Below are 21,928 nucleotides of genomic sequence, written 5' to 3'. Positions count from 1 at the left end.
TATTACCGAAAAAAATGTAAAAGTACGTAAGTGAAATTTTACGGATATGTAAAATTACATAAATGAGATTTTACAGATTATGTAAAATTACATAAGTGAGATTTTTACATATCTGACAGTATGATTATGTAAAATTACATAAATGTAATTTTACATAACCGTCAATTTGTTTGATTATGTAAAATTACATAAATGTAAAATTACATAATAATGAAATCAGGTCGATATGTAAAATTACATACGCCTTGTAAAATTACATAATTATGTAAAAATACAGAAAAGTTAGGGCAACGAAAGTTGCCCTAAAATTATGTAAAATTCCCTGAATATTTTTAACAGTGTGTATCATTTTGTAGGGAATTCAAAATGAGTTCTCGCCATACACTTGTAATTATAATAACAAAATTAAGTAACAAAGAAAAATACAAAATTTATTTACGCAAAATTCGACTATTAATTCATTTAAGAAGGAAGGTGCGTGATTTTTTCTGCCATAACTAAAGATTTTTGTGCTTGCTTCTGCTCAGGGCTACGTATTTAAGTACTTACCTCGGTTGGAATGATGTAGAAGCTAATATTGATTGAGACAACCGATAAAGGGACTATTCAGGGAAGGGATTTGTTCAGATAAAGTTAGTTCAAAAAAGGTTCATAACCAATGGAACCCTGCAAGCCCCCCGTTTCCCGTATTGAAAATCCCCAACGAATCCCCAACGACAGGCGTCAATGCAGAACTTTCTTCATTTGCACCGCTGTAAACAACGCCGCGTTGCCTATTAGTTGTTTCCAATTCCCGCTTCGGTCGGACTGAGTTTGTTTTCAACTTTTTATCGCGATGCATGAACATGAGTGAGACGTGTTTTATCACAAAATATTCCTTATATACCTATATTGTACCTACAAAAGTTGTAGTAAACATAAACTCAAAACATGTAGTTACCTAATACTAATTTCCCAAAAACCACTGATACAGGATAAAAGCATTTTTAAGGGCCGGTTAGCAATCGTCACAAATGTGACGGTCAATGTCACACCCCATACATTTTGTCAGGAATATGACGGTACTGAAAGACGACTTAAGTCGCGCTTTAAAGTAAGTTAAAAGAAAATGCCCACAAGTCCTAATCGACAACACTTACCATAACGCAGCTCGCCGGCCAAGCGTTTGACAAACACTGTTTAAAATTAAAAAAATCGGATTAAGGTCTTTTAGAAAAAAACTTATATGTTGTAAAATAGCCCGATATCGGTTTTCCCTATAGTCTCTTCTTTTTTTGAGATTATAAAAGTCAGACATATATCGCAATAGATAAGTTAAGTAAGTGCTCAATTTGAATGATTTTGCTCTTTGGGAATTATAAGCTCAAAGAAAACAAATATATAAATAAATCCATCTATTATTGAACAGTCTTGTATTGCTTATTTAACTCACGTAACCCGCCCCGCCCTTTCTAATTCCGTCCATTCTAAATCTATATCCAAAACAAATAGCCCGTTTATAATTAATTTTGTTCACAAAAGGATTGAGACAAGACAAGACCCGTTTGTCTCTGTTATCGAAATGCTCTTTTATCTGTTTCCTATTTGCAATTTTAGGTCTTTTTATTGTGGACGTAGACGCCATTAATTTTCTTGTGCGAGTTGTTTTATTTTTGCGATCGACATCGTCGTTTAATTAAACTGTCAAATCGCGGGATTGGACAAACTGAAGAGGGATCTATATTATGTGGTAGCAGTGCTTGTCGCGTCGTAAAAATTGTTCAGTTCTGTCTAGTCTAGTTCTTGGTTAGAGACAGGTGTTCGTATTCAGCCGTAGGTTAAAATTGAGCCGTCGCGCCGGGAGAGTTACCGCATCTTCTTTTCTTATTCCGATGTTTGAATTGAATTAGCTGTACTAATGATCGATAATACATTTATTAATCGCATATAAGAGCCTGTGTTAAGCGGTTACTGATAGCATATCACCTCTGTTAAGTCCGCATTTAAATTGAAATTATGGATGACGTGATAGCTCACTAACTTTACAAGTATCTTATAGTTACTTCTCCTTCCTTATTAATCATCAAAAGTACCTACTTAATGCAGTGTTTTTATAAATAAGGTTCATGCTGAGATGGGGCCATTTCGTGGCACTTTAAACTTATTTTGTGTTTTCTTGTATAAAATGTATTGTACCGATTGTTTGTGCTTTCGAATAAATCAATTCTATTCAATTCTATTCTAATATTACGGCCCTCAAGCCAAGCTATTATCTAACAGGCACCAATTCTCAAACAAATAAATGTCTCACCTTACTGGAAATGTGTCCGGAAGGCTTCAGCGATCGATTACCGTTTTATTTGTTTCGGGCATGAAAATGACACTTTACCGTAACGGAACGCATTATTCATAAGCCGGCGCTGGGTGTCCCGGGGGACGCAGTTTAATGTCCAAATTTGCATACCGCAGTATATGCAGGGAGTACAGATGAATTCAGAACCACAAGCGACATAAGAATGATACCAAACAAACCTGCACGGTTTTGAATGTTAAGTATCTTATGTTCCATCCCAACTACAACAACCAACTACAACTACAACTAACCCCAACCAACCAATGAACTACAACTAGTCCCAATGTCTGATTACAGTGGAACCCGCTTAATACGATTTCCCGCGTAATATACACTGGTCTCTGAAACTTGTGTTGGCTGCGCTTTCTCGACGGCAATAGTTTTTAAGCAAATTTTGAGCATTACTTACTCCACTTTTTCACTGCTTCAACAGACACCCGTCTTTGAATTGATAATCAAGGCTTACCATAAAACCATCATGGTTTGATTCTCAGGTTACTTAGTCGAACTGCGTCTCCAGACACTGCTTCATCTCAACCACACCTGTATACTGTAAAAATGAAATATCATCTCATAACATTAAATGGCGAAAAGAAATATAAGTCCCGCGTCACCCGTCCCCGGCGACACTTCCAAACAATTAGACGGAGCTCGTTAACTTTACGCCGATTTCCACCGGTTTTTTCCCGTTTTAGTAGTTCATAAAAAGTAAATTTTGCACTCGGAGACTTGGCTCGTTTCGGGAGATGGAATGGCTGCCGCGACTGTCATTTGTTTTATTTTTTTCCGATAAAAAATGCATACCTAAACAGTCAACTCGTGAGTGTGCTGGGTTTTTCAAACAGACGTCGTTTATAAATTGAACTTGTTAACTTTAGTAGTTCAGTTTTTTCCGTGTTAGTAGTTCATAAAAAAATATTTGCGTGACTTGGCTGTTTTCCAGAGATAAAAGTTTTTTTGTCAACTAAACTTTTATTGCAAAATGATGACTTTCTGTAACATACCAGGACCTCATTCAATTTATGCATTTTTTTTCTTCTTAGTGTAACCACCGAATAAATATGCCAAAAAATTTAACTGTACTATATTTGACCATTGATTATTTACTACTGATTGCGGCAAACCACTAACCAAGAACACTTTCTGTCCTACTTTACAAAATAGAACAAAGGAATCAATAAAAATAACCCCTACGGCGTAGATAATAAAATACAAAGTTAACATTTTGATTTGGTGTTTTGTTAAAATTTCCATGGCAACCATTTGTGTACGCCTGAGTTCGTTGAACTTTTAGTAGGCTCAGTCGAAGGAAACTATGACATAGGTACTTAGAAACACTTACATTTGTTGAAACATTGTATATTTTACACGTTGACACATTAAAATGATAAACAATAAACAAGTCTGGATTTATTTTTTTGAGAAATATATAAGTCTACTTACTTTGTGGTTTTGATTTAATAATTGTGACGTCCCAGGAGTAAAGGTACCTTATGGCGGTTGGCGCTTACGCTATTAATAACGCCGCTCCAATATTATTGCGGCGCTATGCGACGTAAGCGCCAGCCGCCATAAGGCACCTTTTGCCGTGGAACGTCACATATGTCGGGGTGTCAGATCAGAAGTAAGAAATGAAGGTTACTTGAAATAGTTTTTCTAAGCCGTATCGAAAAAACACATTATTAATTCTTTCTGATTGACTTGAAATTAATGTTACTGGGAGTTACCACCAACTTTGCTATTTGAAGATTTTCATTTCAATTAGGCACGATAGTACTTTTGCTGTATGGTGCGATCATAAACGATCTTAAATTTTTATAGTTCATTGTGGCATGTTTAGTTCTTTTTCTACGATTTTATACTGCAAAAATACTAACTATTTTAACTTGTTCAAGTAGAAAACCTAGTTTTCTATTAAGTACCTAAATACATAGGTAGTCACAGCACATACAGTTGGCATTAAAACTAGACCCTGAAAATCTATAGCAACCCTTATTGTACGTACCTACAGGGTGTGCTAATAAGGGAATCGTCATAACGCAGGGTGCACGCGCCACCGCCAGCCGCGAAAGATTTTTATTTGAGCAACTTTTTACCCAGCCACCCTGTCTGCGGCCTCAGCAAATACCTAGTTTAGTACACAGGGCTAGTGTGCTTGACGAACTTTGAGTGGAAAAACTAGTTGAATTGTACATGAAAAAAATTACAAATTATTATTACCAACCCACAAAATATAGCTAGTTGAACGTGGGGTTGACAAAATGTCAATATATAACCTCCTAAGTCCCCGCGTACATTTTTTTGTACATATTCCAAAATATATTTTCAACGTTTATTGTGTAACTAAGGGTTCCAATTTCAAAAACAAAACAATTGCTTCTGGGTCTCAGGAGGATAAATATGGCTGATTGTTTTCTATGACATTTGGTAAACCACCAATAGTAGTAGCTAGATCATTGTTTAGAGCAGCGGTCGGCAACCTTTTAGCAACCAAGGGCCACATATCAGTTAACGAAGTGGACGCGGAGCGGGCCACACTTTGGTAATATTTATGACTTTATCAGACATTGTCATTTGTCAATATTACATATAAAATAGCCAGGGAGGCTCGCGGGCCACAAGCCACAAGTGAGAGGTTCGCGGGCCGCTGGTTGCCGACCGCTGGTTTAGAGAAAAGAAATAGAATGTGAGAAATTAAATTGAGTGAAGAAAAATGATGAGATACACCTCTCGTCACTTATACTTGTGGTTGAACTCCAGATTTTGCATTCAAACACAGTACAGTTATTTTAGCAGAAAGGAATTTGTTAAGAACTCTCAACCAAGTCACATTTACAAGTGTAGTCCGACTGGGTAGTTCGACAGTAGCGGCGCCAGTAAGTTCCCAAATCAAATACCTAAACTGTCGGCTCCGACAAGGTTTAACTCATTTCCCGGACACCGTCCCAATATGTGGTCCCGGGGCGAAGGTGAACGGATCGATCATTCATTCATTCTTTACTTGGATTCCGATTTCAAATTGGAATGGTGTTTTGAACAAGTGAGTGGTTAGGGCGGAAAGCTGGCGATTTTCGTTTTTGTTCGACAACTTTGATGTTTAGGTGGTTGCTCAAGTGCTTAGGTAATTGCCCTTTGAGCTTACTTTTAAATGTCATAAAAACTCGATATAAAGTTTTTAACGATTTGTTAATGAATATCCCAATATCCTTGTTTAATGAATAAAAAAAAATACAGTCATGACATGATTCACATAGTCTTAAATAGTGACGATTATACATATAATATGTGTATAACTAATATGACTTCATAAAACGCTACTCATCACTAAAGTAATTTTTGTTCATATTATTACTCAAATGTTTCATGTTTTGTATACATATATATATAGAGTCGGCAAAGCGCGTATAACACATAGGCTACGGTGACTGCTTACCATCAGGCGGGCCGTATGCTTGTTTGCCACCGATGTGGTATAACAAAATGGTGGTATATTGTAGGTACAGTATTGTAAACAATGATGCTATAGGTAATGTAGGGTTGTGTTCGAGAGTATTGAAATAAATACTCTCTGTATAAATCTACTTGAACTGAAGTTCATAATTATTGTTTTTCCTTTCGCAGTTACTGAACACCCTGTCTACGGATTTGGAGGATATGCTGACGGAGCTTTGTGACGACAAAAACTTAGCCAGGTGAGTGAATTAAGCTCGGCTGGGTGGTGAGTGAATGACTGAATTAATGGGATTCACTGAACATTTGCGGGCTTTTCAACTGAGAATTTTGGTACGAGATAATTGTAGTTACAGTCCACATATAGCTCTGTCTTTTAAATGTTATAAATTAACGTTGGCGTAAAGGTGACAATAGGATAGCGACTGCTGCAGTCGGTGTCACTTGATAAAGTGAAGTAATCGCTCTAGTATTGCGGCAACGGCATCAATACAAATTATCAAGATAAATAAATTGCCCTGGTCAAACCTTCAGCAGTAGCCTCTACAGTAACGCTGTAGCAGTCGCCGTCCGAATGTCACCTTTACCATCGACTTTAAATAATTATAAGATTTATAAGACTCTGTGAAACGGCATGACTGCTTTATAAATCAGTATTAAATATGCTTAAAAAAGTAAAAACTCAAACGAAAATTTGGAGTCTTTGTGAATACGTTCAAACTTACAGCTACGGGTCTTAAAGTACTGCAATTTTTCTTGACGAGATGTCGGAATGCTGAGGCTATACAACAATTTGAGACCCATGCTATGAATGTTATTACCCTTCCAGCCTAACCTCGTTTTCCTTTCCGAACGTTCATGCGTTTTGTTTAAACACAGAACGCCACGTATGCAATAAGAGAACATGTCCTAACAAAAGGACAAGCGGCGCAGACGCGGATTAAGGGAGATCGCTGGAAAATTCGTTATTAATCCTTTCAATTTACACGTGGGCACTTCAACGCGGCGACAACTGCTTTATGTGTGTATAATAGTCAGTATCTAATATAGTCAGTATGCTATGGGAAATCGATTCAAAAATACTTAAATTATTCTTACAGAAGAAAATCAAAAAACAATTCGGAGGATAAGAAAAAAATTAGCTAGCAGATAATCGATTAAGTACTTCGCTTTCGACTCCTATAACTAACGTGAAATCGTATTTTTGGGCAGGTATTCCATAAATATAATAAGTATGTGCACTATCTAGAGATGGGGGTAATCATGTAAGAGGCTCTAGTTAATACAAAATATGCCTGTAGACAGGTAAGCATAAAGATAGATCGTGCTACTCGTACGTAATGATAATAATACATAACGTATACACAGGTAAAGCCGTGCACCGCACTCTGCACGCATAAAATCCACCCACGCAGATTTTGCATACAAAAATCCGCTGAAATCGTTCCGACACGCCATCGCATTATACAACGGTGCGTCATTATCATAAACGTACCGTATGTTATCACCCGTGGCTAAACCTAAGGACTCGTGAAGGCCTCCTTTCATTTCGCACTCGAATCACACTATACACTTATTCTAATAGAATTGAAGAGTCACGAACTGAATGTTATTCTTAATAAGACCTAGAAAAAGTTGACAAACTAAAATTTGATCTCCGTAAATCATATTTGATTTTTGAAGGAAGAATCATTAGGATTTTTTTTTAGGTATATTTGGATCGAGGCATTGAGTACAGTAACGAAAATAAAATTGATTTAATCTGCATTATTGGTATATTTTAATCAACAATTACCGCAAAAAACGACGAGGAAACGTAACTACAAAAAAATATCATTACCTAATATTAGAGAAAATCCTTGTTTGGAAGTCAGATATAAACAATAACTTGATTCTTCCAACAAATTATTATTCGTTTTTCACATAATACGAGTATATCCCGCAGTTTGATAAGGAACGTTTATTTAGGACCATACAATGCGTTAACTGCACAATACAAACTCATTCGAACTTTAATAGACTCATATCATATCTACTGTATTATATGAAGCGAGCCGTCAAAAACAACAGCACGTGTCCAAAACAGAGGCCCGAAGTTCCGGACAAAGCATTATGAATAATGAAACACCCTCTGTACAAAGCTCGACTGTGAGCCCATTCTCTAGATGTACAAGTACAGGCACCTAACTGCAGCGCTCCCAGAATTTGCGGTAAAATCGTCGCTAGGGTGTCGCAGGGAAAAAAAATGGGGACACAAAGTGTTTTTACGGCTTTAATACGAGTTTATTAAAATATTTAAAGCGGAACTTTAGCGCGAATTTCCCTGAAGACTGCCCCAAAAGGTATCTCTTACGGAGTGATAAATTAAAACGAGGTGTATGAACGACATCCGCGTGACAGTCTTGCGGTAATGAAGAAATCTCGGAATAATTGAAAAAGTTTAATCTATTGTACTTGATTTACTGTAATTTTCAACTGACGTCATTTGAACAAAGGCGGGGCGGTCTTTTGATTCAGAAGCACCTAGGAATTCTGAATAGGCTATTAGGTACAGAATTCAGACCCTCCGTCTGGTTTCGTCTTCAACGACGATAGCGTTTTGAGTTCACAGAAGAAATAGGGAATAGACTTAAAAATATTTTCCATTCGAATTGCTTTAACCCTATCGTCTAGATTGCATATACCACATTAAAAAAAAGTTTTAAGATATTGCGAACATGACTAAGTCCGAGTTGGTAAATGAAGCACTAAAAATGTCAGACTAATTCAAACTTTTAAAACGTACGTAAATCTGGCCAGACTGAATTTAAGTTTTAAAACCTGCCGTGATGTAGTTTAAGAGGTCTGGTGGCATCCACACAGACGCTTCAAGTTTCGGGTGAGGAGAAAAGTTTTATGACGTCTTTATACCGAGGAATGCTTCTCTAACTAATTTTAAAGAGTTGTTTGATATTAAATTTATGGCGTTTTCTTGTGCGCGGGAGGAGTTCTAAAGGCATTCTCATTATACTCAAGCTTTTGTACTTCAGTCGGAGGTCGTGGAGTCGAGTTTTAAGGAGTTTTACTTTTATGGATATGAATGTGCCAACATAATTAAAATTACTCTGAAAGGTAAGTAATACAGTCATCATTCTACCTACTTTCATAATATATGGAACAAGATATATAAACTACATTGATAGACATGGGACTACATAATTATGATTACAAATAAAAAGAAATAACCATTCTTATAAAATGAAACCAAATTTCAACAGATATTAGGAACTAGCCATTGAAAATATACTCGTATTTTATTGAAAGCAAATCCAACGTCTGCGACCACAATGCTTTTGTAAGCTGACAGTCTGACTACCCTTTTGTGGTTTTGAGCCATATCTCTACTTACTGCGCTTTTAGTTCTCAACCCCCAACCCTTTCAGTCGCAAATAGGGATGTTTGTGCTGAGATTTGAGATTATATGAAAGATGTGAAGGATTAAAAATTATTGCGCTGGTAACTTTGAATTCGAAAATGGTTTTGTTGGGTTTGTTGGTGGTTGGTGTTGATATCGATGAATTACGTTTTTTAAGCTGACGCTCTAATATGGAAAACTAACACTAGTAATCGATAGGTCTTTTGTATAATTATAATATTTTATTCATACAAAAATCAAGAAATGTTAGTGTCGAGAAAACTCTGTACCTATAGACATTTAGATCTCTTGTTTTTGGTATGAATAAAATATTCGCCTAAAAATAAAACTCAGTTTACCTAATTATTATTTAGTCCGCGTCAATTTGATCTAGGTATTTGTCAAAATGGTAACAACCCTTCGAGAACATACTTACAAATGTATCTATATAAAAATATTATGCTTAAACAGGATGTCGAGTATATACTCATCACTAGAGGTACTTTTGAGTGATGCAGGCGCAAACAATGCGGCGAGTCAATCCGCCGCCATATCGGAATATTGTATGACTGTCGCTGTTTGTGCAACGCCGTAGCTTTCGCAATCAATACTGCAGCTTTATCCTCTGCCTACAGCTCGTCAAATTCAACCAATAAGCTGTTCATAAATTAAGCATTTACTACAGGATTCCGACTTTTCATAGTCATAATTCTACATACTTACCTACTTATTAAACTTATACATAGGTATACAATTTACACTCCAAAATATACTCCACAAGCAGTCACAATCATGGTGTGAACTTTGTTGGATAATTGCTCGCTAAATAAGTAAGTAGCTAATTTTCTTCTTTAAGTAATCCAGTACCTATATAAAAGGTAGCTGTAAATCTCCGATATTCCGATGCTCATGCGATCGGAGATGTTTTACAGGGGGGCGACGCAGGTTTTACTTAACATGTGTGTTAAAAGATGCTACATAATATATGACAAATTCAAATACCCGAACAATTGATTGTCACATTTACGTAGGTATACCGTGAAGTTACACATGTTACCATCATCTTTCACCTAGATGATGAATGACCGAAAAAAGTTTGCAGTTTTCCGCGTACATCCCATATCGTTGCATTCCTTCTTTCCCATCAAGGGGAGAGCGGTAATTATTTCTAAATTAACCGCGGCTGGGGCAACGGCTGCGCTAAATTAAATCGAACGACGGCCCCAATGGTCAACGATCGGCGCGTTTACCCTGTAATGGACCATCAAGGTTTGCGCCTATGGCAAATGTGCGGCTAATGGCGTTTGTTGGGGTTTTTTGATAGAAGTAGAATGTAATTAAATATATATTAATCATTAAACTTATAGATGTATGTTTTGACTGAGTTTACAAACTGAGAGCGTTTAATCTATGACCAAGACCACCATAATAGAAAAATGTATCTATACCTACTCTATTTTGTATTTGTCTAATATCGTTATGAAAGTACAGAAAACTTTTTTGATTTGTAATAATTACAGCTCACCTTACATACGAAAAGTTTTTTAGAGTTTATTAATACAGTCACTTGTTCGAAAGATTAAAAAAATACCTACTTACTTTAAAATTGTACTCATACTCATATTTATATTTTCCCCCTTATACGGGTTGTCGGCATGTATACAATGGAGTTAAACTAATACTCGTAGTTTTGCTGATTGTAAAAACTTCAACGTTTCTTAGCAACGCGCAACGTTAAGATACGAATTATTTTATGGAACTCTTAAGGAAACCTACTTTATGTGGATACATTTTGTCTTCAACCATTTACATTTATTTTCAACAATCCAAAGTTACACAAAAATAGGGAACGAGGAACATTCATTCCCCCAATAAAAATATTAGGTCATAAGCCGCACCGCAAGTGTTGGCGGCCATTACGAAGCGACAAAGACAACGGCCAATAACTGTAACACTAACCATAACATTTGTCTATGCCTCCCTGGGTATTATTACACGCGCTGGTGAGACCAATGCTTACAGGCGAACCAGTGTAACGGGTATCGTCTTGGGTCGTCCCATTCGTTTTTCGTCAAGTTCTTAAATTAGTTCTATTCTGCTTTCGTCACTACATTGAAACCAACGACGATTGTGACGAATGTAGAATGAGTGACGAAAGCAGAATAGGACTAATTTAAGAAGTTGACGAAAAACGAATGGGACGACCCAAGCCCAAGACGATATCGTGTAACGGACATAAAAAAACATTTTTTTTCATCGGCAATATTTTAACTTTCATATATGAGTGGTGATCAAAAATCGGGGGTTCAAACCGCGGTTGTGCTGTATAGAGCAGAAAACATCGATCGGAAAATGTATGCAGAACGATTACTTAAAATATCGGCCAGATATTTTAAGTAATCTTTCTGTAAATACCCAAAATATGTACATTTCTTTTTTAATGAAACAGTTTTTGATGAACTGCACTTGCCGATTTACGTAGTTTATAGTTATTTCGTTAGATACGGAAATAACGCCCAGAATTAATAGTCCTCGTCAGATATCGCTCTCAAAACGCTCTATTGTCAGAATATTATAAAGGAGGATATCAATATTTTTGATTACTGGCTGCCCCAGTCGCTGCCTCTATATTTCTTTGTTCGTTTTAGCGATTGTCTCATGCGCTCGGTAAGAATTTGTAACACACTGTTGTTGACTGTTACCAAGCCAATTCACTACCAAACCCGTACTAACATTTGCTACAAAATATATATGTATTAGCCACCCGAAAGTAAACTTTATAGCGTTGTTATAAAGGCTATGCAAATAGAAAGATTCTGATGTTGATAAATATTCTGGATTTTGTGAATCTGAATTAAGCCAAATATTCGTTTTGTTTTAACTGTATTGGGGCTTTAAAATTAATTAGACCTAGAAATAGAGTTGTTTTTCTTTCTTTGAACAATCTTTGTGGATTCACCAATGAAACGACTCCAAAGACGTTTTTTTAAACTTTATCACATTGTTACACTGAAATACTAATCGAAAAATAAAATCGTGTTTTCTATATCAACGGTACATTTTGTGAACAGGTGAACATAGGTGAACAGAGCTATTATTATCATAATATATAAGTATACGTGAATGATACTATAGTTAATTCGTTCCATTCGCAATGAAATTAAATTGTAATAGCTTTATCTATGATTTCCAAAAAAGCTTAGTAGAGTTACTTAAGAAATATTATGACTATGTGATTCACGTTGAATTATGGAGTCCTTTAAAGCCCTTTGTTTTTACAAAGAATTCCATTCCTAAAGAAAACATTTTTCCCTAATTTATCACCCGTCATAAACTTGTGAAAACAGTTGAAGAAGAATAAATAGGAAGATATTTTCATGCGCACAAATCCATGGTAATCCTTCCTTATATCCCTTTGTGGTGTATATACGTAGAAATTCAAGAATCATTGTGAACACACACGTACAGTTGAAATAATAATACAATATTACAGTGTTGTTACAGTACAGGGGTAAAATACAACCCCTTCAACATTTTCTAAATGGGACTAGTTGAACAACTTCTATTTTATTTTTGTGCTTGATCTATTTCTTCATGCAAGAGATACAATATCTTTAAACTACAATTTAGGAGCTCTAAGACACTAGGTACTACTACTAGTTACTACTATTACGTTGCGTTACGTACGTAGGTAGTATTATTAGTTATTCTGTGTCTAAGACTACAATTTCTAGAAGTAATATATACAATCACTTATTCACCTTCCGAAATCTCTCATTGGATATTAGCCCAGAATCAAAAACTAAGCAAACAGCAAAAAGCGTCAGTTAAGGAAAGGAAATCTTCAAAAACCCGCCAATAATTAAATCAATAATTTTATTTTAGTTGACTTTTGTGCAAATCATTAGCCTAACATAACACTAATTACTGTAATTTTCAGTTCAGCACAAAATAATCAATATTTTTCTTAGGACAAATATAACTTACATGTTATTATCTTAACTGGGTAATAGATTATATTTATAAGACAGTATACACGGATATAAATAAGAATAGCAGTAACTTTTCGTGAGATGAGTGTACCGGCTTAAGACAAAAAGCGATCCCTCCATTGTGAACGCACAGATGTGGTTGAATAATTACTCTTAGATACTGCGTGCGCCAAAAATATAAGGAAAAGATTTTTTTTCTAGAATTAATGGACCCAATTTTTGGAGTCCGTGAAATTTATAGCATGGATAAAGCTTGCCTTGTTTACAGTGTATTCTGAAATGGATGGGTTTTGAAAATAATATAATTATTAAGTTAAAGTAACTTTGTAATATACAGGGTGTAATTTTTTACGTGATACAAAATATGTTTATCTAACTCCATAAACAACTAGCAATTGAATGCTCCTACTCTCGTTGAAATCAGACAATTTTTTTTTTTAATTTTTTATTCTTTTTCGTGATATTTTTTGTACTTTTAAAGGATATTATGATATTAAAACAGCTTTATAAGATATTTAAAATGTAAAGTGAACTAAATTACTTTTCAAAGTAGCATAAATCACAAAAAATGTTTAATGACTTGTGATTTACGCTACTTTGAAAAGTAATTTAGTTCACTTTACATTTTAAAGCTGTTTTAATATCATAATATCCTTTAAAAGTACAAAAAATATCACGAAAAAAAATAAAAAAATTAAAAATAAAATTGTCTGATTTCAACGAGAGTAGGAGCATTCAATTGCTAGTTGTTTATGGAGTTAGAAAAACATATTTTGTATCACGTAAAAAATTACACCCTGTATAATTAAAACGACACGCATTGTTATTATAGTATTTGGCACGTAATATTAAAATAAAATATCAATATTTCAGTTTCCAAATTCTGTCCGAAGATAAAAAAGATGTATTCATTTTGTCACACATGGTTTCTAAAGAGAAAATTGTTTTGTACAAAATAAAAAACGCGGCCAGTGTCCTGGAAACAATGCCTCTGGCTAATTTAGGTTTAGACTTATGATCTCTCTACTTGTGATAATAATGTAATGATGATATGATACTAAATAAAAAAGGCCTATTATATTTTGTACAAAACGATTTAATTTCTTCAAAGCCATCGCTCGTGGCACTTTATAGTAAACATATCACTCAAACAAGTAGCAAACCAGTTCCGGAGCCTATATTAGATTCCTTGCAGAAGTTTCGGCATTAGATTAGTTCTCGGTCCCGGGGGCTGAGTGCATAGCCTTGTTTGACATGAGACTCCGCAACTTGCGAGTTGCCATACAATCGTAACTTTTTACTTCTAGCCTACCCTTCTGAAGTGATGCGATTGGGTTGCGAATGAATTACGTAGGTACAGTCAGCCAAGAAAGTGGTCTACCACTTTTCGACTCTATCATCTGATTGATAGTAGAGATGTACCGGATATCCGGTTACTATCCGGTATACCGGATAGTGACCTACTATCCGGCCGAATACCGGATAGTGACTTACTATCCGGCCGGATACCGGATAGTGACCTACGATCCGGCCGGATACCGGATAGTATCATTGCTTGATTTCGGAGTAAACAAATTGGATTTAAGAAAGAGACACGGTCATATTCGGTTATATTCGTACCTGTTTATTATTTTAAAACAATTTAATCATTCCACAGACTTGCACGCGCACTCATTTCGTACCTAGAAATGAGCCCGCGCGAACATTTACTAGGAAACAGGTCAAACCTGCAGAATGCGCACCTGAAAAACCGAAATGTAGGTATAGTTCCGCTGGCCGAATATTCGGCGGCCGGATACCGGATATCCGGCTGATGTTTAGGGCGAATATCCGGTATCCGGCCAAACAACTATCCGTTGCATCTCTAATCGATAGAGTCGAAAAGTGGTAGACCACTTTCTTGGCTGACCGTACATCCTCTTTATATGGATAAAGTAAAGGACCATAGGGCCTTGCTCGTTGGAGGGTCTGCCGTCTTGTTACCATTTTGTTGATTTTATACATAAGAAAGTCGTTTATCAAAACAACATCCTTAAAAATACCATAAATTCCCACCCGTCATTCCCATAGTTCCCATCCAATTTTCTGTTTTTTCCCCTTACTTAATGTATTAAAGTGTCAAATCGCAAGACGTTTGGGACAAAACCGAGCAAGAAAAGCAACTTAAGGAGGCTTTCATGCTCGCCTCGTTGATTCGTGTCACGGCTCAAGCACGAATGTAATATTCTTGGCCTAAATAAGAAACGGCTCAAGAATTTTCATTCAACTGAGGGACTTGATCCTACATCCCGTTCATGAAATCACTAACTTCGTGACTTGTATAACAATAATATATTATGGAAGTTCACGTTTGTTTCAAACGGACAATCGTAAATTCAGACATATTTACATTTAAATTTCTCGGCTAAAATGTTTAAGAAGTCGTAAGTACTTGAATTTTGAATTCGTTGATTCAAATGGGTGTAAAAATGTTACATTCGTAGAAAACAAGCCGTTTTCCTACATATTCGACCTTTTATGGGAGCATTCCACGCGAATATCGCTTGCAAAATGCTTTAGCCTTGTAAGGCGGCTAAGTGCTACCTAGTTTTATGAAAAAAGTTTCGTTACTAGTAAGCATACGTCGGACTCCAGCGGGCATTTTCGTGGCATGTCAAAATGATAGGTAAGGTTCGCAAATCAATCAATTCACTTTCGAGTATTTGTACTTAGTATTTGGTACCTAGTATTTATAATGTGACATTCCAAATATCATAGCAACTAACTGCGTTATGAAGTATGTCAGCTAATTATTTGTTTTTTAAGTGGCCACTTCAGTGGGCTATCAGTCATCACTTCAAAGAGTATTTACACATTAAAGATGAATAAATGATAACGGGTAACTAATTTAATTAACTATGTTACAAATACTAGGTACATTATAATACTCGTAAGTTAAGATTTTTTTGTAAACCTTACCTTGCCCTCAAACTGCCCCCTATAGTCCGACGTTTGCTAGTAAGTAATTCTTTCGTAATATATGTCGGGTAGCATTATTTAAACATAATATATGAAATACTCTTTATTCGTGCTAGCGTAACCGCCACGTAACCGCTTACTTCACGAGACATGAGCGCCCCCTGAATAGGGCGTCACTCCACAGATTTAATTAGGCCCTAACCGCCGGTAATGCACCGTGAACTGATATCCCTTGCGAATGTACAGAAACAGAGTTGACGTCAAATATATTTTACACTTCGCAACTTGCTCTTTTGTGATAAGGCGGAAAATGCCATCAAATCTTTGATGGTGGCTGATTTGCTTTTACTGATAAGACAACTCAGTCTGTTAACTTATTAGGCCAAGATCTGTGGTGTCTTTGTCGTGGCTTTATGCTAAAGATGCAGTATTGTTTAGACATAAGTACAAATTTTTCAAGTCAACATTCACAAAGCATTAACTTAGGCATTGTTGTATACTTTTTACAGCTTATGACATTGTCGCTATATTAGCACAAAATTTGCCACATACAATTGTCTCTTTCGGGAAATTTGACTTGTCTTCAAATGAATCATCAAATCTGGATTCATTCTAATACAGGGTGAAATTTAATTCACTGGCCAAATTGAAACAACCGAAAGAACTCGAAAAAATAAACACGTGTTTTTTCTTTTAATACCGCTCAGTACATTTTTTTTCGAAATAACTCATCATCAAGTTGTCCTAAAAACCTCGTACGTTATGGTGAACCGACAACTACCCACTACACCCGCTTCTCTCTTATCAGTTAAGGTCATTGACACCCCGCCCCTCCCGCTGTTTGCAATCGCGTCACCAATTATGAACCCTATTGCAGCGAAATTACCTACATAAGTTGCTAATTTTTCCTTTCATATTAACGGGCTTAGAACCGTCAAAATGCAAAGGCAACCCATTTTTAATCTAAAATGTTATTTCTGACTAATGATTATTAACAAAACGTCCGTGGCTTAAAAACAATGAGTACAAACTAGGTCAGGAATCTTTGCATTCAGGCGTATTTAAAAAATTGAATCAACTTACGTACATTTGATTAAAAATCGACGCAATTAACGAAAGTCCCACGAGATGGTACTCTTGGATTCAATCCTTGTCTGCGAAGGCGTGGAACGGATTCCATTTCGTATAATCTTTGTGCACCACGTAAACACTCACCACTTAATAAATAACACCGTACCACTTCGTAATATTCCCGGTACGAAAACATTTTTTTTTAACCTTAGTACGCGCGCGATTATTATTTTAAGGTTGGCGAGTGACGAGTGACTAATCATTTATGCTTACCGTTATGTTTACCGCTAGCGCGGAATGGTTTAGTTTAGACTACCCTCGATATTGATAAACCTGCCTACCATCGCCAACACTAACTGGGTGGACCCTATTGCAACGATTATAAGGTTTAGTGTAGGTCAGATAAGGGTTTTGCTGATGTTGTTGTTAAAACCTACTATTAGGTTTGTTTACATTTGTGGTAATAGGGTGACCACGACTCGTGGAAAATATTTAAAAATTGAAAAATTAAATTAAAAAAAAGTGTACTCATTTTTTTCGCTAAATAGATTCCTTAAGTGTACCTAACCTAGTGCCGGGAATGAATATGGCCAGTGATTTAAATTTCACCCTGTATATTAGGATTTTTCGGGAAAACCTTGTAGATTGGTGCGACCTGGAAAAGGGTTAACTCCAAAAAATATCAATATCATAATCTTAATTTGTGTATTTGCACAGAATAAATAATAGTACAGAAGACTCACTGTCTAACAAAACGCGTCTGTTACGATCAGGACAGACTGGCCGCTAGGTGGCGACAGCGCCACGCGCGGCTAATGGCAAACCCCAAAATTGGGGGCGAACGGATGTACTTTTAGCTACCTGTAGCAAAGCGACGAAATCGCGGAGTGAGACACGTCTGGCATTTGTTAGAGAGAAAACAACATGTCTCAACAACATTGAAACGGTTCGGTTTTAATACTTCTAAAAGGTATACGAAGTTACTACTGAACTATTTACAGACATGTTACAGCTTGTACATGTTCAAATTAATATTTAAGCAAAACGTCCAGCTAAGTGAAATTTAATAATACAAAAGGGGTAGAGAATAAACAACACGGAGATGTTTAATAAACCGAAGTGGGTCTCTTACGGACACTCCCGATGCTGAAATAAATTTCAGTTTCAGACAGCAGCTGTAATGAAGCGGTATTCTGAAACGAGGTAGCTACAGCTTTGTTTAATTATTATATTAAAATGTGTTAATCACAGGAAAAACTAAGTATTAAGTACACTTTGTGTTGAAATGAAATGTTGCTTAGTTTGAAGTGCTGAAATATAAGCTATTATATTTAAATATCAGCTATATTTTTATATTACTGCATGTAGTAAGTTTAAAAAAATTAAACCGGTGGTCTAGCTGTAGGATTCGCAAGATTTCGCCGCGACAGTACTCGTATAACGCGCGCGAGACGTCTTTTTTTTTTCAAACTGAATTAGAAAGGGATGAGTATCTCGAGCGCGATATATAATGTAGCGGCGCACTCGTGGTAAACATACAGTAGTTATTAAAATTTGTTCTAATTTCCATTCAATGGGTGATGGCAGGGACCTAAAGAACCTGGCCGAGGACCGCGAAAACTGGCGCATACTCCACCGATAAGAGCCATGCTCTTAAATTATGATGATGATGATGAGGTTAACAAAAAAAATCGCGTGATAATCTTTGGTTTTTAAGAGGCATACGCCTTATTTTTTTTAAGTTCTCGTAAATATGGTTACGACGTTACGACCCAATATCCTACCGTTTTACGACGCCTCAAAAATATCGCCCACCTCAGAATAGGCGAACTCGGGTATTTTATGCTAATGCTATCCGACGCTATGAAATAATAATACCCACTCGGGAAAGTGGCGGATACTCTTACCTTTACGTTCATCTTGTACGTGTTTTAAATTTGGCCGGGTTGTAAACAGGCCTTAATGGACTCTGTTCATGGGTAACTGTTTTCCGGGTTTTGAGAGGCGGGGTATTCGAGTAAATGGATTTTTGGAAGATATGGTTGTATTACAGATATTTAGTTTGTAATGTATCTTTTTTCCAATATCCTTTAATTTAACTTTATCTTTTGGAAACATAGTAGACAACTTTTTGTTTTCTGTGTCGGAATAAATAAATAAATATTATAGGACATTTTTTACACAAATTGACTAAGCCCCACGGTAAGGTCAAGAAAGCTTGTGTTGTGGGTACTCAGACAATGATATATATAAATACTTAAATACATAGAAAACAACCATGACTTAGTAACAAATATCTGTATCATCATACAAATAAATGCCCTTACCAGGATTTGAACCCGGGACCATTGGCTTCATAGGCAGGGTCACTACCCACCAGTGGCGGCGCGTCCATAAAAGCCGATTCCCACCGGCTTGCCTGTTTTTGGACGTTTGAGCAGAGTTGTAAAGGAAATATAAGCATATTAGCCCCGGCTTGCCTATGGATATGTTTGACGCGCCGCCACTGCTACCCACTAGGCCAGACCGGTCGTTGTTTGTTTGGAATGTTTTAATATCGTTCTATATGGGTCCGAATATACAGATTTTACTATTTTATCGAATGCCGGTAATCCACGCTCATCGTGTAACATATAATCCTAATTAATTAGTAATAAAAACAACATAACAGGTAATATAGAAAAATCATGTCGGCATGCCAAAATAATACCATTTGGTCAATTAATGACACTCGCTTTGCTTTTAATCAAATTACAAGCCTCTCGCGTCCAAAACCCTTCAGCGCCGCGGGCCACAAGCTTTTTCCATTAGTACTAGCATTAGGCTGACCATGCACCTTGAAAACCTTACAGGACACTCCATAAAAACATTGCTCTAAAAATAAAACGTTCCAGTTACGGCGCGTAATTTATCAGACTCTTGAGAAAAATTGAGGTTATCGAATGAAATCCCGCGGAATCGCTGGACGTTGATTCAGGTTTATGGGCGATCGTAACGTGTGGGCACCCTAATCGCAGGTCGTTAATCGCGTTTAGAGCGTGATGCGTAAATCGTGTCACTGACCTGCCCTGAGGATGTTTCGAGAAATATATATTAATCACTGGCAGCTAATGGTCACCTTGGAATGGCGAAATGGAAATATCCTGTGTGTTACGGTAAATTAAATTTTCCGGCTAAAAGTACCTCTTACACAGTAGATGCATTCCTAAATACTTAGAATGCATGAAATCATTAGGGCTAAGATTGGTCAGTTTTTTTATCATTTGTCATCATGCCTGTCACGTTCCAACAAGTATAAAAATCCGACCATGAATACCGCCACAGTTGTGTTTCACAAATATTGAAGGCTGTGTGATATTCACAACTTAGGTAGTCGAATCTATCGAAACCTCACAAGCTAAAATGAGTAAACCTCACAAGCTAAAATGAGTAAACCTCACAAGCTAAAATGAGTAATTCGATCTACTTATTAAATTATGTATTATTGTAAATGTCACATAGGCAAAAGAATGTTAGGGATGAATGTTGATGGACGGAGAGCGTATGGTAGACCCAAAAAACGATGGATGGATTGTGAAAGAGGATATGAGAAAGAAAGAAGTGAGTACTGAGGACACGAAAGACAGAGGAGAATGGAAGAGAAAAACATGTTGTGCCGACCCCACATAACGTGGGATAAGGGATAAGAAGTATTATTGTAAAAAAGTATTTTACAGAATGAGGAAAAAAAACTTCAAGCATTAAAATCAAAATTCCCTGTAAACCGCAATCATACCCCGCGTACATACTTTTGTTTCATGCTGTTAGTGTTAGTGACAAGCGCACTGACACGTCATGGGGACATTACGGGTGCATTCGCCTCATCGTGTTCACGTGGCGTGTGTCAAATTGCCAGTAAATTACTGTTGTCCATCGCAGTCTGACAGAATCAGCGCAATGGTCATGCAGGGTGTTGCATGTGAAGAAAATCTTGACTGTACCTATATTTGATTAGTATTAGATAGGAATTTGAGACAAATATAACCTGTAGGGTTAAGATGGTCGGTTTCTTATCATCTGTCATCATGCCATGCCTGTCACGTTCTAACAAGTATGTAAGTGAACTGGAGCCCTGAGTACAAAACAAAAGACTATTATACAAATATACATCGAAGCATCGGATACCTGATGAGAACAATACAAGTAATTCTAATAAATAACTAATCCGCCTATTCTGCTAGCGACTCCTAATAAAACCTCAAAGAAAATTGGCCATTCAATACAGGAATAAAAGCAAAGGCCCCAATTTAACAGTCATTAGCAAGTCTAAAATACATACTTCAAAATGGCGTACACCGCTCTTTAGAAAGGAATTAGAATTACCCTTTAGTTTTTGAAGAGCAGTTCATAGAAAACATTCTTGTTAGATCCACTCTTATTGAACCCATATCACAACGCACTAAGCCTCTGGTATAAATAAAGTTGCCTATAAGGATCGGTAAAAGTAAAGTGTAATACGTCTACCAACTGTTGGCAATATCAACCCTGATTTTACTCTCATAGGGTTTAAAATAAAACAGATATGAGTCCTCTTATTACTTTTTTATTCTGATTGATTGAAATGTACGTTTAAAACAGGGCTCTGTCGCACGGGATTATTCCCACCGCTCACCGCAGGATAGAATTTGCCTCATCATCATCACATGACCGGTATAAGTCTGATATCCCATTTAGCTATAGTTGTTACTCGTG

The 21,928-nt window shown here is 36.5% G+C and overlaps 1 protein-coding gene across 1 annotated transcript in view; it reads left to right on the top strand.

Annotated features, from left to right (window-relative positions):
• The window catches only part of LOC134671400 (protein sprint), a 282,803-nt gene that overhangs the window by 16,520 nt on the left and 244,355 nt on the right, over positions 1-21,928 (top strand). The window contains exon 2 of the mRNA XM_063529246.1: positions 5,954-6,024. Within this exon, the coding sequence (XP_063385316.1) occupies positions 5,954-6,024 (71 nt within the window). The remainder of the gene's footprint in view (positions 1-5,953; positions 6,025-21,928) is intronic.

This window comes from Cydia fagiglandana, chromosome 15, assembly GCF_963556715.1.
Source record: "Cydia fagiglandana chromosome 15, ilCydFagi1.1, whole genome shotgun sequence".
Classification (NCBI taxonomy): Eukaryota; Metazoa; Arthropoda; class Insecta; order Lepidoptera; family Tortricidae; genus Cydia; species Cydia fagiglandana.
This window is presented reverse-complemented; position numbering and strand designations above follow the sequence as displayed.